The sequence below is a fragment of the Mesoplodon bidens genome (genome assembly GCF_964165515.1).
Source record: "Mesoplodon bidens genome assembly, chromosome: 5".
NCBI lineage: Eukaryota > Metazoa > Chordata > Mammalia > Artiodactyla > Ziphiidae > Mesoplodon > Mesoplodon bidens.
Window position 1 is genome coordinate 72,547,486 of NC_138161.1, and position 12,856 is coordinate 72,560,341.

At 39.1% G+C, this 12,856-nt stretch overlaps 1 protein-coding gene across 5 annotated transcripts in view; it reads right to left on the bottom strand.

Moving 5' to 3' along the window:
- ATP2C1 (ATPase secretory pathway Ca2+ transporting 1) overlaps nt 1-12,856 on the bottom strand; it is a 124,771-nt gene that overhangs the window by 13,956 nt on the left and 97,959 nt on the right. For all 5 annotated transcript variants that reach the window (XM_081235788.1, XM_081235792.1, XM_081235791.1 and 2 more), the window contains 4 exons: nt 12,680-12,784; nt 7,631-7,787; nt 4,423-4,593; nt 3,235-3,332 (listed from right to left, as the gene is read on the bottom strand). In XM_081235788.1, coding sequence (XP_081091914.1) covers nt 3,235-3,332; nt 4,423-4,593; nt 7,631-7,787; nt 12,680-12,784 — 531 coding nt within the window. The remainder of the gene's footprint in view (nt 1-3,234; nt 3,333-4,422; nt 4,594-7,630; nt 7,788-12,679; nt 12,785-12,856) is intronic.

Below are 12,856 nucleotides of genomic sequence, written 5' to 3' on the forward strand. Positions count from 1 at the left end.
CTATTAATGATCTTCTCACCTTTATGTCTGTTTCTCTACCTAAAAGGGGGGGAATATACTGATTTAAGATAAGCACACAATATAATCACTGTAGAATGGGAGCAGGAGGGGAGAAGACAGAATGAGGACAACAGGATGGTGAAAGGACAACGGGAAAGAAGTAGAACTGCGTCAGCAAAGAGAGTTCAGGGACTATTACGGAGGGAAAGGGAGAAAGGCTGTGTACTTTCAGAAGGAACCTGCAAGAGGATTTTTCTCTTCTCATGGGTCCATCTTTTCAGTGTCATATTTGTGGTCAACACTCACAGTTCTTTTGATCAACATTAACAGAAAGTAAGTTATGAAGAGAAGAAAGTAGGTAAATATGAAAAGGAGAGGCTAATAGAAAAAAATTATTCCTTGCATTAAAATAACCTCCCAAAGGTCCCCAAATCTTCCAGAACAGATTAAAAGATACCTGGTGCACTGCAATAAGTACTGACAACATACCAAAAATCAAACAGCACACAAATTGGGATTTTATTATAGGGACTTGGTTAACAGGTTTGGTAAAAACAAAAATGGAGGCAGTGCTATAAAAAACAAACAAGAAAAGAGAATGTCCATTTTTATCAACAGGAAATGTAGAACACACTCAAGAAATCATAAACAAAAAACACTGAGAATTCCCAGATGGACTTTACAAATAATTAAGCAAAATTCAGTTTCCATACTACTTTCTAACTGGCTCTAGGTCAAAAGGACAGAGAAATGTTAAGGGATTTGGAATGTGTGACAGAATTATGGAAACAGGAAAGCCAAAAAACGTTTTAATGAGGAACAGAATTAATTAATATGATTTTTAATACATGTGGGAAAACCTCAGTGAGCTGGCAATTTAGAAGTTTTGTTTTGTTCTAACACTAATAAAAGAAAAACTTTTCAAAATGATCTGAAGTAAAAGCATAAGACCAAGATTTAAGAGTTACATGAACACAAGATAAAAATGGGAAAAAAGACAAAGTAGGGGTTGGGGGACTAAAAGGACCTAAAGGAAAGAAAAGACTTGGGTTTTCAAAAGACACGATAAACCGAAAAAAGCCCTGGTATTTATGGAATTCCTCCGCAGAGCAGGATGACGCCAAGCAATTCAATGAGCTTTTCTCTTTGAAAAGCATCAGAGCGCATCTGCCATTATTGATGCACAAAAACTCTTATTTGAAAAGGACCAATGATGTAATTTGCCCAGGCTGATGATGCAATTTGTAACTTACTTCTTCCTTCCCTAACTGCCTTTACATTGGTTTTCAGAGTTCATTAGCATTTTTATCAGAGAGCCAGAGAGTGAACTGAAGAAAGCAAATAAAATGAAATTTCAAATCTGTCCAATGTCACTACTTGTTAGCATCTCTGGGAAAAGGTTTGGAAGAAAAGGTTGAACAAAGGTTAATGGGAAAATGTTTAATTAACTGCAGATTTCACATATACTTACTAAATGTACATTCTGTCTCAATATCCCCAGGGAACTTAACACAGGATTTATTCTTTCAGAAATAAATGTCAGGAAGAAACTATCAGGATAGGACACATACACACACACACACAGATACACAGAGTCCTGTTCAAATATGGAAAAACCTACCCCTAAATCTAAAACAAATCAGACACCCACACTGCTCCCAGATGCTCTGAAAAGGCATTTCAATGTAAAAAAAAAAAGGACAGTCTTTTCAACAAAAGGTACTGGAACAACTGAACACCCATACATAAAACAAATGAACCTTAACCCACTTCTCACACATAGACAAAAATAATTCAAAATGGATCACAGATGTTAGTGTAAAACCTAAAAGTATGAGACTTAAAAAAAAAAAAAAAAGGAAAAAAATCTTTGTGACCTTGGGTTAGGCAGAGTCCTTAGATAACATATCAAAAGCATGATCCATAAAAGAAAATGATAAACTGGACTTCACCAAAATTTAAAACTTCTGTTCTTTAAAAAACAATGTCAATAGAATAAAAAAATAAAACCAGACTGAGAAAAAATATTTTCCAATCAAATATCTGATAAAGAACTTTTATCCATAATATATAAGTAACTATCAAAATTCAAAAATAGAACATTTTTTAAAAATAGGCAGGGTAGACTGTTCACTAAAGAAAATATATGAATGGCAAATAAGCACATGAAAAGGATACACAAAATCAATAGTTGTGAGGGAAATGCAAATTAAAACCACAATAAGATACCATGATACACCTATTAGAATGGGAGTGGGGAAACTGACAATGCCATGTGCTGGTGAGGATATGAGCAATTAGACCTTTCAAACATTGCTGGTGGGAATGCAAAACAATAAAACCACCCTGTAAAACAATTTGGCACTTTCTTACAAAGCTAAACATACAGAACCATATGACTCAGCAATTACTCTTAGGTATTTATCTAAGAGAAAAGAATATTTATTTTCATATAAAACCTATATACAAATGTTTAGAGTAGATGTAATCATAATCAGCAATAACTGAAAATAGTCCAAATGCCTTTAAACTAGTGCATAGGTAACACAAACCCAATACAGTGGAATACTACTCAGCAATTAAATTAATGCATTATGCTAAGTCAAAAAAGCAGATTCAAAGCCCTCATACTATATGCCTCCATTTTTAGAGCATTCTAGAAAAGGCAAAACTATAGGGACAGAAAACAAATCGATGGTTGCCAAACAGTGGAAAAAGAGGGAGGAGCTGACCACAAGAGGATTTGGGGTGGGAGGAACCTGTACCCGATTGTGTGATGGTTACAAGGACCACACACATTGGTCAAAACTTAGGGCTGTACATTAAAAAGGAAGAAGTTTACTGTTTGCAAATGATATCTCAATTTTTTAAAAAGCATTATACATGCATTCAATTAAAATAGAACACAAGGGTAAGAAGTATGAAGTGATGGTCTCTCTCCACTCTGTACTTTATAAATACAAAACACCACTGTTAATTTCCACAGTACCTTCCTCAGAGGAAACTTGGCTCTTGCTAAAGTACTGATATTCCTAACAATCACATCACAAATACTCTTAATGATAAGACTGATTTCAATGATAAGATTTCATCTCATGATTTGGACCAACGAATCTGGTGGTCATGTCCCAACTGTTTTCAAATGTTTCAAACAGCTTCATTAACACAGCAGCAGAAGTTGTCTAACACCTAGAATAAGGCCTTTCAGTCTGAAAGGCTCTGGTTTAGGCCTACCTTTGGCACCATCTGTGAGAGCTGCTGGACATCCATCGCATCTATTTCTTCTCCTGAGACTGACTGGGAGGTTTTGGAATATAATCCCAGACGACTAGCTGAAGTGAAATGGGAAAGAAAACATAATTAACCAAATTGGTTTTGCTTGATAGGCTAGTCAACATAATGCTCACTTGATATGATTTGTTATCAACTCACTTTCTCTTTAAGTATAAAATGTCTTTATATGAAGGGATCACAAGACAGACAAACAGAACTGAATTAGTAAATACTGTGGCGTTTTCTGTTTGACTACTTTATTTTTGTTTAAATTTAAGAATAAAGAGTTTTCACAATTTAACCCACCACACCTAAGAACTGAAACAAGGCCAAGCAGGCTCTGCTTGGGAGCTCAATTTTAATGAAGATCAGAGTGCATTTTAAATAAAGTAAACAAAGCCAGGCAAAATGGTGGCTCATCTGTGGTATCATGCAGTTGTATGTAAATGAAAATAAATGTTGAGAAGTTTCTCTAGGAACAACAATCTTCCCAACAATATTATGTTTCCAGTGACATATTTTTCTTAGATCACATAAAGTGTGAAATTCCTGTCTCAGTCTCTTTCCATATTAATAAGATAAGAATTAATGAACTTTAGCAAATTTTAAATTTATCAGTATGAATTATAGTTTACAGGTTCTGGGAGATTAACTTCCATGTCCATTTTATTTCCTTATACTTGTTAAGTAATCTTAAACAGCATTCAAACAACATAGGAATATATGTATTAGACAACAGAAGTACAGACACAAGTTACTTTCTTTCAAATTAGGTACAAAGTCTGCTTTTAAAAAATTATACTCAAGTTGAAAGAAAAAACTAAATTTCATATTTTCTTTCACATTCATGATCTAGCGCTTTTATCTGTCGGCATAGTGGACTATGAGGTTAAAAATAATCAACTATTCTTTTGTAAATAAAATAATGTGATTTCACAATGCTTTAGTTATTTTCAACTAATAGTATTATTTTTTTAACTAAAATAAAATTTTGCCCACAATTTTAGAGTATGAGCAAACAAAAGCATCAATTTTAACTGTATAACTCAGTATTATGTAAACACACTTCATGTCAAATGATTCACAAAACTATGCGCTGCAGTAATTTAAGAAAAACTATGGAAAACAAAGGAAGCAGCCTAGTTATACCGATTGCAATTGCAGTCTCCTGTGAGTCTCCAGTAATCATTTTTATTGACACTCCCGAGGCAATGAGTGTTGTAACAGCTTCTTTCACACCAGTTCTAGGAGGATCAATGATTCCCACCAAGCCAAGGAACGTCAGTTCTCCCAATTCAGGACCAGAAGCCAAAGCAAGAACTTGGGAAATAATAATAAAATCCGAAAAAGAAAATGTGAATCACAAAACCATTAGAATTTACTTCACAAAAGCTGGAGACCATAACACTTCTCAGATAAATGACTTAAGATGACAATGTCATTGTGGTAATTACAAAAACTCTAAAAATCAAAATTATTACATGCAAAGATATTCTAGTTTAATGGTTCTTAATATGGGGTTGCTTTAACTTATTAAAAATTAAAAAGAATAAGACTAAAGAACTGTTAAGCAGAGAAGGCAAGTGAGGAGCAAATAAGAAATGTTTTCACATAGCAAACATGCAGCTCCTTTCAGCAGAAACTACTGACTCTTAAGAAAAATACAATTAATTATTTGGAAAACTATAGGTTTGTTGAGCTTTTTTAAAAAAAATTTTTTTAATAGATTTGTTTTATTTATTTTTTGGCTGCGTTGGGTCTTCCGTGGCTGTGCACAGGCTTTCTCTAGTTGCCGAGGGCTTCTCACTGCGGTGGCTTCTCTTGCTACGGAACACAGGCTCCAGGCGCATGGGCTTCAGTAGTTGTGGCGCACGGGCTTAGCTGCTCCGCGGCATGTGGGATCTTCCCAGACCAGGGCTCGAACCTGTGTCCCCTGCATTGGCAGGCAGATTCTTCACCATTGTACCACCAGGGAAGCCCCAGTTTGTTGAGCTTTAAAGTCAATTATAAACAGACACCTTTGAAGGTGGCTTCTCCTAATGTATCTTCATCTTTCCATCTTATAGTCCTCCAGAACAATTCAATAGCTTGAAGAGAAGGCTATATTAATTATACACAACATGTAATAATTTTGTACACAACGAACCCTGGGAGGTAAAGTTAATTTGTAAAGTGATTGTAAAACCACTAATACCAACAATCGTTTATATTCTTTCACTCTTTCTATAACATTAATAGGATTTTCTTATTTGTTACTTTGGTTCTCTTAAAACTATATAAATAATACCACCATACCATCATCTATAGTTAGTTTCCTGTCACCCTCGGGAACTTAAGATATAGCACAAAGTACCGTTCATTTCCAAATACCATTTAGCTTTTTCTCAGAATTCTGGAACCTCTGGTAGCTACCTTATGAGCCAGAGGGATGTGTCTCCATCTGGGATATTATAAGACTGAACAACTTACCAAAGAAAACACACCAAAAAAAGCACACAAACTAAACATATGTATCTCACAGGGAAACTGAAAAGTCCCAGAGAGATCACAGGAAGTATCCATTCTTATTCAAACAGAAGGTATGAAGGATGAGATACATTTGGAAAACCATGGTTAGAGGCAAATGACTTCTATTTTTCCAGTGTACGAGTCATACCTAACTATTTACGTAGATGTGAGCCCCAAATGCTTTCACTCTGGAGAGAATGAGCCACTTGACAGTCCCTGTGTTGGAACAGAGGCAGATGGCAACAGAAGGGGGGCACTGAGTATCAATCTGTGTGTCAGCAAATCCTAAGAAAGGGACACCAGCTCCTGGCACTCTCAGTGAAGGGGTGGTATTAGCCCAGAGGTCAGTATCCTGTATTTATTTGTTTGCTTCTTTAGCACAAATGAAGATCTATTGTTACTGTTTGGAACAAAGGTATGTAGACCTTTTCTGAGTGGAGGGTCCCCAACTTCCTCCTTTATATTTAAAACATAAAAACGAAATGTACTCTAATTTTAAAATTAACGACATGTATTTTAAGAAACTTAAGTTTTATAAACTATAAAATAAGTTCATATCAAGTTAAACTTAAAATCTTTATTCATTTATTCTTTACTCTTCATTACGGTAACTTCAGCGGGAGGAGGAAAATGGAGCATAAGCAGAGAAGAGGAAAAGATGTGAAGCAAGGGACAAATGCCCAGAATGTTTCCCAAAGCCCTGTGAAACAAAGATGTTCTCCAAGTCTTGTCTATTTTACAATGTTATGACACCAAACCACACATACACAAAGCTCCACAATCTTTCAGATGAAGAGAATTAGTCAAAAAAAAAAAAGTGTGAAACCTCTGTTACAAAAATTAAGGAAAACAGGGAGCACATACCAGACCTTTAAGACTCTAAATGCAAGCCAACTTTGAAACCCTTTTGCTGTGAGCTGCTAAGAATAACAAAACACTGCCCTCAAATGAAGCCACAAGAATACCTTTCTAAACCTATCTTATTATAAAAGCAGAAGTCCTGTAAATTATACTTGTTTCCTGCTCCCAGGAACTGTGGTGCTTGACTTCCATTTTGTAAGTAACAATAAAATTAAGGAAGCCAACTCTTCCAATCTCCGAGAGAGAGAGAGAGAGAGAGAGAGAGAGAGAGAGAGAGAGAGAGAGAGAGAGTGTGTGTGTGTGTGTGTGTGTGTCTCTCTCTCTCTCTCTCTCTCTCTCTCTCTCTCTCTCTCGCACAAGCCAGAAGGTAAAAGCCAGGTACGGCCCCAAGCCCTGCTCTTCAACCCTATATACACACGATGTCCCTAGAAGAAGCGGCCGATGTGTGTGTGGCACAGCAGACCCCCTTTCCCTGTCACTGTCCAGTCAGCAGCATTTCACAAGGCAGAGTCTGGGCACCTCTTTCCTCTCTGGTGATCGGCAAGGGAAGGAGTCAGCAGATGAGGAACAAGTAAGTAACCACCTCAGTTTAAAGAATTAGAGGCTTAAGTCTTTAAATATTTAGGAAAGTATTTTAGATTAACAAACAAGAGCCAGTGATAACATAAGGAAGGAGTAACACCACCTTACTTCTATCTATCACCCTTCTCACAAGATAAACTTGTCTAAAATAAAATTTCTATCACCTGCTCAGAGACCACGGCAGGTCTGTAAGAACTAGAGATTTCATATTTTGCTACGTTCCCAACTTTTTATGTTTTGGGAACATAGAAACAATTAGCCAAGTAAAACCTAACACTTCAGAAATGGCAGGCTTCTACGAACCCTGGAATAGAGCTGTGCAGCTCAGATGTGAAGCATGAATTCATCTGCAATTAAAAGAAGGCATTACCTCTCCACCTAGGGGACTGTGCTGAAATGGCCTTACCTCTGAGCCCTGCAGAGCCCATCTGGGCCTTCTCTTGTTGGTACAGATCTCTCTGCTGCTGGGTGAGTGTCAAGGTCTGCCCTTTGCTGTGATATGTAGTACAATACTTAATCACCTGTTCATAAGCACCCTTCATAAAACAAATCTCTGGTCTGTCCTAAGAAGAAAAAACACAGCAAATAAATTCAAGTTAATTTCAATTTGTATGTATCTGCCATTGGAATCAAAAACAAGTGGCATGCATTCCCATAATCCCCAGGGAAGTTACTCAAGCCTAAGGCTTTGAACAGCACTTGAACTCTGAAGATTAAAAGCTCACATGGGAGTTTTCTGCATCCTCTTTAGAACACAGCATCTACTCCACACCTTCAGCCCCACACTGAAGGCAAGGCTACACTCAGCTCCTCACTAGGCACTCTGAGCTCACGATGTAACAGGAAAGGGAAAAAGATCTAACGTCAGCCCACAAGCAATGGTTTAGGCTTTCTACTACTGCTATTATATGTATACACGTGACCCCATTTAATTCTCACAACCACCTTGCAATTATGGGTATTATCAGACTTTTTATTTTTTACCCTAGTAAAGTAATAAACAAAAACTTACAATGAAAACCCACAGTCCCCTGCCCAAAACCTCCTCACCTCCAGTCCTACTCCACAGAGGCAAACCAATTTTATTTTATTTCTTTATAAATTTATTTATTTTTTATTTATTTATTTATTGGTTGGGTTGGGTCTTCGTTGCTGCACATGTGCTTTCTCTAGTTGTGGCGAGCAGGGGCTACTCTTCGCTGCGGTGCGCGTGCTTCTCATTGCGGTGGCTTCTCTTGTTGTGGAGCACGGGCTCTAGGCACGTGGGCTTCAATAGTTGTGACACGCGGGCTCAGTAGTTGTGGCACACGGGCTTAGCTGCTCCACGGCATGTAGGATCTTCCCAGACCGGGGCTTGAACCATGTCCCCTGCATTGGCAGGCGGATTCTTAACCACTGTGTCACCAGGGAAGCCCTTAATTATGTTTTTATTGCTACTTGTTCACTTACCAATTTTATACTCTGTCTACTGTGACCGTCTGGCCACCCCCACTATCTATTCCTTCTCCTCACTGTTATAATACGTGCAGAGCAAAACTCACCGGTATTCTGCTCACTTTCTAACTCCTCACTGCTGAGCCAAGTGGCTACCAGAGCAGTTCACAAACGTCCCAGCTCTCCTTGCAGGCACACGGTAGAAATGTATTTCCCTGCACCTCTTACCACTTTGAAGTCAGATGTGATTTGCTTTGGCCAATAAACATGAGCAGTACTTGTGTCACTTCCAAATGGCAATTTAGGAACCAGTGCATAACGTGGTCCTCCTCTGCCTTGGTATGACAGTGTGAGCTCACGTTGAGAGGAGCGGCCATCTCTGTGGTCCCCAAGTGAGCAGTAACCAGATGTTATGGGGAAACAGGGAGCAGAAAGGTACGATGTTGTTTCCATGGCCTACAGAAGCCCAATATATTTCTTCCTGTTCAAGTTTTATCTTTCATAAAGTTAATAACTGTCTTTTTTATTTGCTTAGTTTTCTTTACACCTATTACTCATTATTCCCAAGCTCCTCCATGTCATATAAAGCCCTTCTCAATGTATTTTTCACATGATCCAGTAAGTAGGTAAGCCATTACTCCCATATTATGACTGAGACCTCCCTCCTTGGGCTGTGCTCTCTCTTCCTTTTCCAGTGTGAGCTGGCTCATTTCCAGGCTTGCTGCATGACTGGCATCCAGGAGCTTCCCTCCACCCCTCTGCTGGTTAGAACTCACGAGGTTCTAAGTCTCCCTGTTCCTTGATTTATACTCTTACCTTGGAATAACACATCCATCAGTATCTAAGAAAAGCTGTGTGGGCTATACATTTTGAGACTTGTGTGGAAACATTTTTATTTTACCCCCACATATGTAAGCTCAGCTGGGAAGAGATCACCTCTCAGTTGAAGGCTCTCCTCCATCATCTTCCAGCCTCCAGTGTGCAGAGCCGCATTTGGAAAGTCCTAAACTTTGGTGTAGGACCTCCTCCCCCTTGCCCTTCCTCCCACCCCACAACCTCTGAAAGCTTTTAGAATGCTAAGTGCCCTCAAATTACTTGATCGTGGGCCTTGGTGTGTTTATTCTCTCACCCCCACCCCTCTTTAACATACACATTGTGCCGAGCAGCTGGTGGGCAATTTTATTCTAGAAGCTGAAGTTCTTCCTCTAGAAAATTTCCTGATGTTATTTGCTAAAATCTTCCAATTTTCTGTCACCACTATTAGGTGGATATTGGATCTCCTACATCAATTTTCTGATTTTTACACCTTACCTTTTATATTGTCCACCTCTTTGACTTTTCTACTTTCTGATAGATTCCTTGACTTTATTTGAAAAACATTCTATTTAAAGTATCTTGTCATTTTTGCGGTCTTTGGAAATTTTCTTCAGCATCCAGCACTATCTTTGTTTCTCTGAGACCCTTTTCTCTGTTGGCTTGGTCTGTGTCTTTCATACTGAAGACTTTCCCCAAGTATCTCGCAATCCCTGTCTGTCCATTTACATTCAAGATCAAAGCAAATAAAGGTCTAGAAACTCCATGGGCACTGCAGGGTTTATCAACTGGTAGCCCTCACAGTAGAGTGACAAGACAAAGACCAGGAGCAGGTAAACTCTACCAATGAGCAAAGAGCTTATTTAGGACTACTCCATACTGTAGGGATCTCCCCGGGACCAGTCAGCTTCTCTAAAACTCTGCGATCTTCTGACTTGGGGAATGAGGATATGGGGATACCTACCTGCAAGCATTCTGAGAAAATGGAGTTAGGACCTAGGACAACGGCTTGCCCTTAATCACCCTGTGTTTAGTCTTAAACCTTAATTCTGCCTTCCACTCTTGTCCCCAAGGTGACATTTCTGGTCTGGCCTCAAGAAACAGGAAAGTAAGTGGGGGAGTTCTATTGGTTCCTTATTAGAATTTTAACCTGCTCTCCTCTTTTTAGCCCCATGCCTTAGGCCCTACCTTCAAATATACCTGCCCCCTAAGTCTTTCCCATACTTCTTCTTTTTTAGTTCATCTTTTATTCGTTGGTTGTCATTTTGGTAGGTTCCAGGGAGAGCAGAGATAAATGCAGATTGTCATGTTCAAATGAAAGTCCTCTAAAGACAAACTATTTGAGCCTGGGGCTGTTTTTTGTTTGTTTGTTTCTGGCTGCATTGGGTCTTCATTGCTGCCCGTGGGCTTTCTCTAGTTGTGGTGAGCAAGGGCTACTCTTCTTTGCAGTGTGCAGCTTCTTGTTGCGATGGCTTCTCGTTGCAGAGCAGGGCTCTAGGCACGCGGGCTTCAGCAGTTGCAGCACGCAGGCTCAGCAGTTGTGGCGCACAGGCTTAGCTGTTCTGCAGCATGTGGGATCTTCCCGGACCAGGGCTCAAACCCCTGTCCCCTGCATTACCAGGTGGATTCTTAACCACTGTGCCACCAGGGAAGTCCCGTGGGGCTGTTTTTTTTTTTTTTTTTTTGCGGTACACGGGCCTCTCACCGTCGTGGCCTCTCCCGCTGCGGAGCACAGGCTCCGGACGCGCAGGCCCAGCAGCCATGGCTCACGGGCCCAGCCGCTCCGCGGCATGCGGGATCCTCCCGGACCGGGGCACGAAGCCGCGTCCCCTGCATCGGCAGGCGGACTCCCAACCACTGCGCCACCAGGGAAGCCCCGGGGCTGTTTTTAAATTGGTACATTTTTCATATCTGTGCCAGGCTGACCTCTTCTAGATCCTGAGTCAGGTCAGCGGGTTTGGGTTTTGTTAGTTACATCGGTTGATTCTGTTTTCTAAGAGAAACTCTTCAAGTCAGCAAATGGAAAGAATAATCACGCTCTTTCTATACTTATATCCCGCCACTCCCTACCCCTACCCCCAACTGAAAAGACTCAATGAACAACTTTGGTGAGGTTAGATTCAAAATTGCTGAAGTCAAATCTTCAAACTTTACATGAGCCACATTATCTTGAAGTAGTGTGTGATCATATATAAAATGTAAAGAAATACACCTTCCAAATAAACTCATATATATATTCTTGCTATGTAACTATATAGACAAGGGACATCAGCTAAAAATTACCCAACTCTGATGCAATTTTTGAAAGCTTTACATTACAAGGTTTAAAGTAATAGGCATTTTATTTTTATAGTTTTGTTTCCAACTGTATCCCTTCCCTGAAGTTTATAAAAGTTCCTTTAAAGACTAAACAGAAATCTTTTTTCCCCTCAACATCAGAGTTCCTGGCACAAGTTCAATGTTGAGCAATTTAAAACCAATGTTTCCTACTTATTATGGGCAAGGGGGAATCCTCTCACTAATTCCCATCTACAGAGATGTAACTGGTTTCTAATGTTTGCTCACAGGTAAAAACACATAACTAATAAAGAAAATGTAAAAACAGCTATATATTTTTAAGGCCAAAGTAAGTGTAAGCATCAAGCTGGTAATAGCAATGAGTGATATGATTAAACACTGTAGATAACTATTGTACAAACTCTTACTGCACTGTGTAAAAATTTCTAAAGTACCCAGAGATAAGGTAGTAGCTTGAAATATCAGTGCATTTCGTTTTGCCAGTTTGTAAGCTGGATCAACTAACATGAATTATACACATTTGGTAACCACGTTTCCACAAAATAATGTAGTTTTTGTTCAGTCTGAAGACAAGACATTCTTCAGTGAAAAAGCACAGACAACAGACAGCAGAAACCTGTCATCAAGAACAAAAAAGATGTCGAAAGATTGATGTCACAATCTCCAGGAGACTGAGACCAGGCTCCAGGTCATTTGAGCTGTTTGCTCATGCAGCAAAACTGACATGTCTATGCATAAATTCAAAGAGAACATGAAAACAACCAGGGATGAGTGTACTATGAATCATACACACTTCAGAGCTGGTCTGTGTTATGCTCAATGACTGCTTAAATCTTAAGGTGGATAATAAATGAAAAACAGTAATCTAGTTAAACAACACAGAGAAAGTTTTCTATAAATGGAAGGATACCTGCTGTGTTCGGTGCACACACTTAACAGCCATCCACTTCTGCTCAGAGCTAAAAGGGTATTCAGCTTTTCTGATATAATCCTGTTGAAGTCCATCAAGACCCATCTATATGGCACAAAAGAAAAGTTAATTCTCACCAACACGCAACTACTTTTTCCTTTAACAAAGAAACAAGGG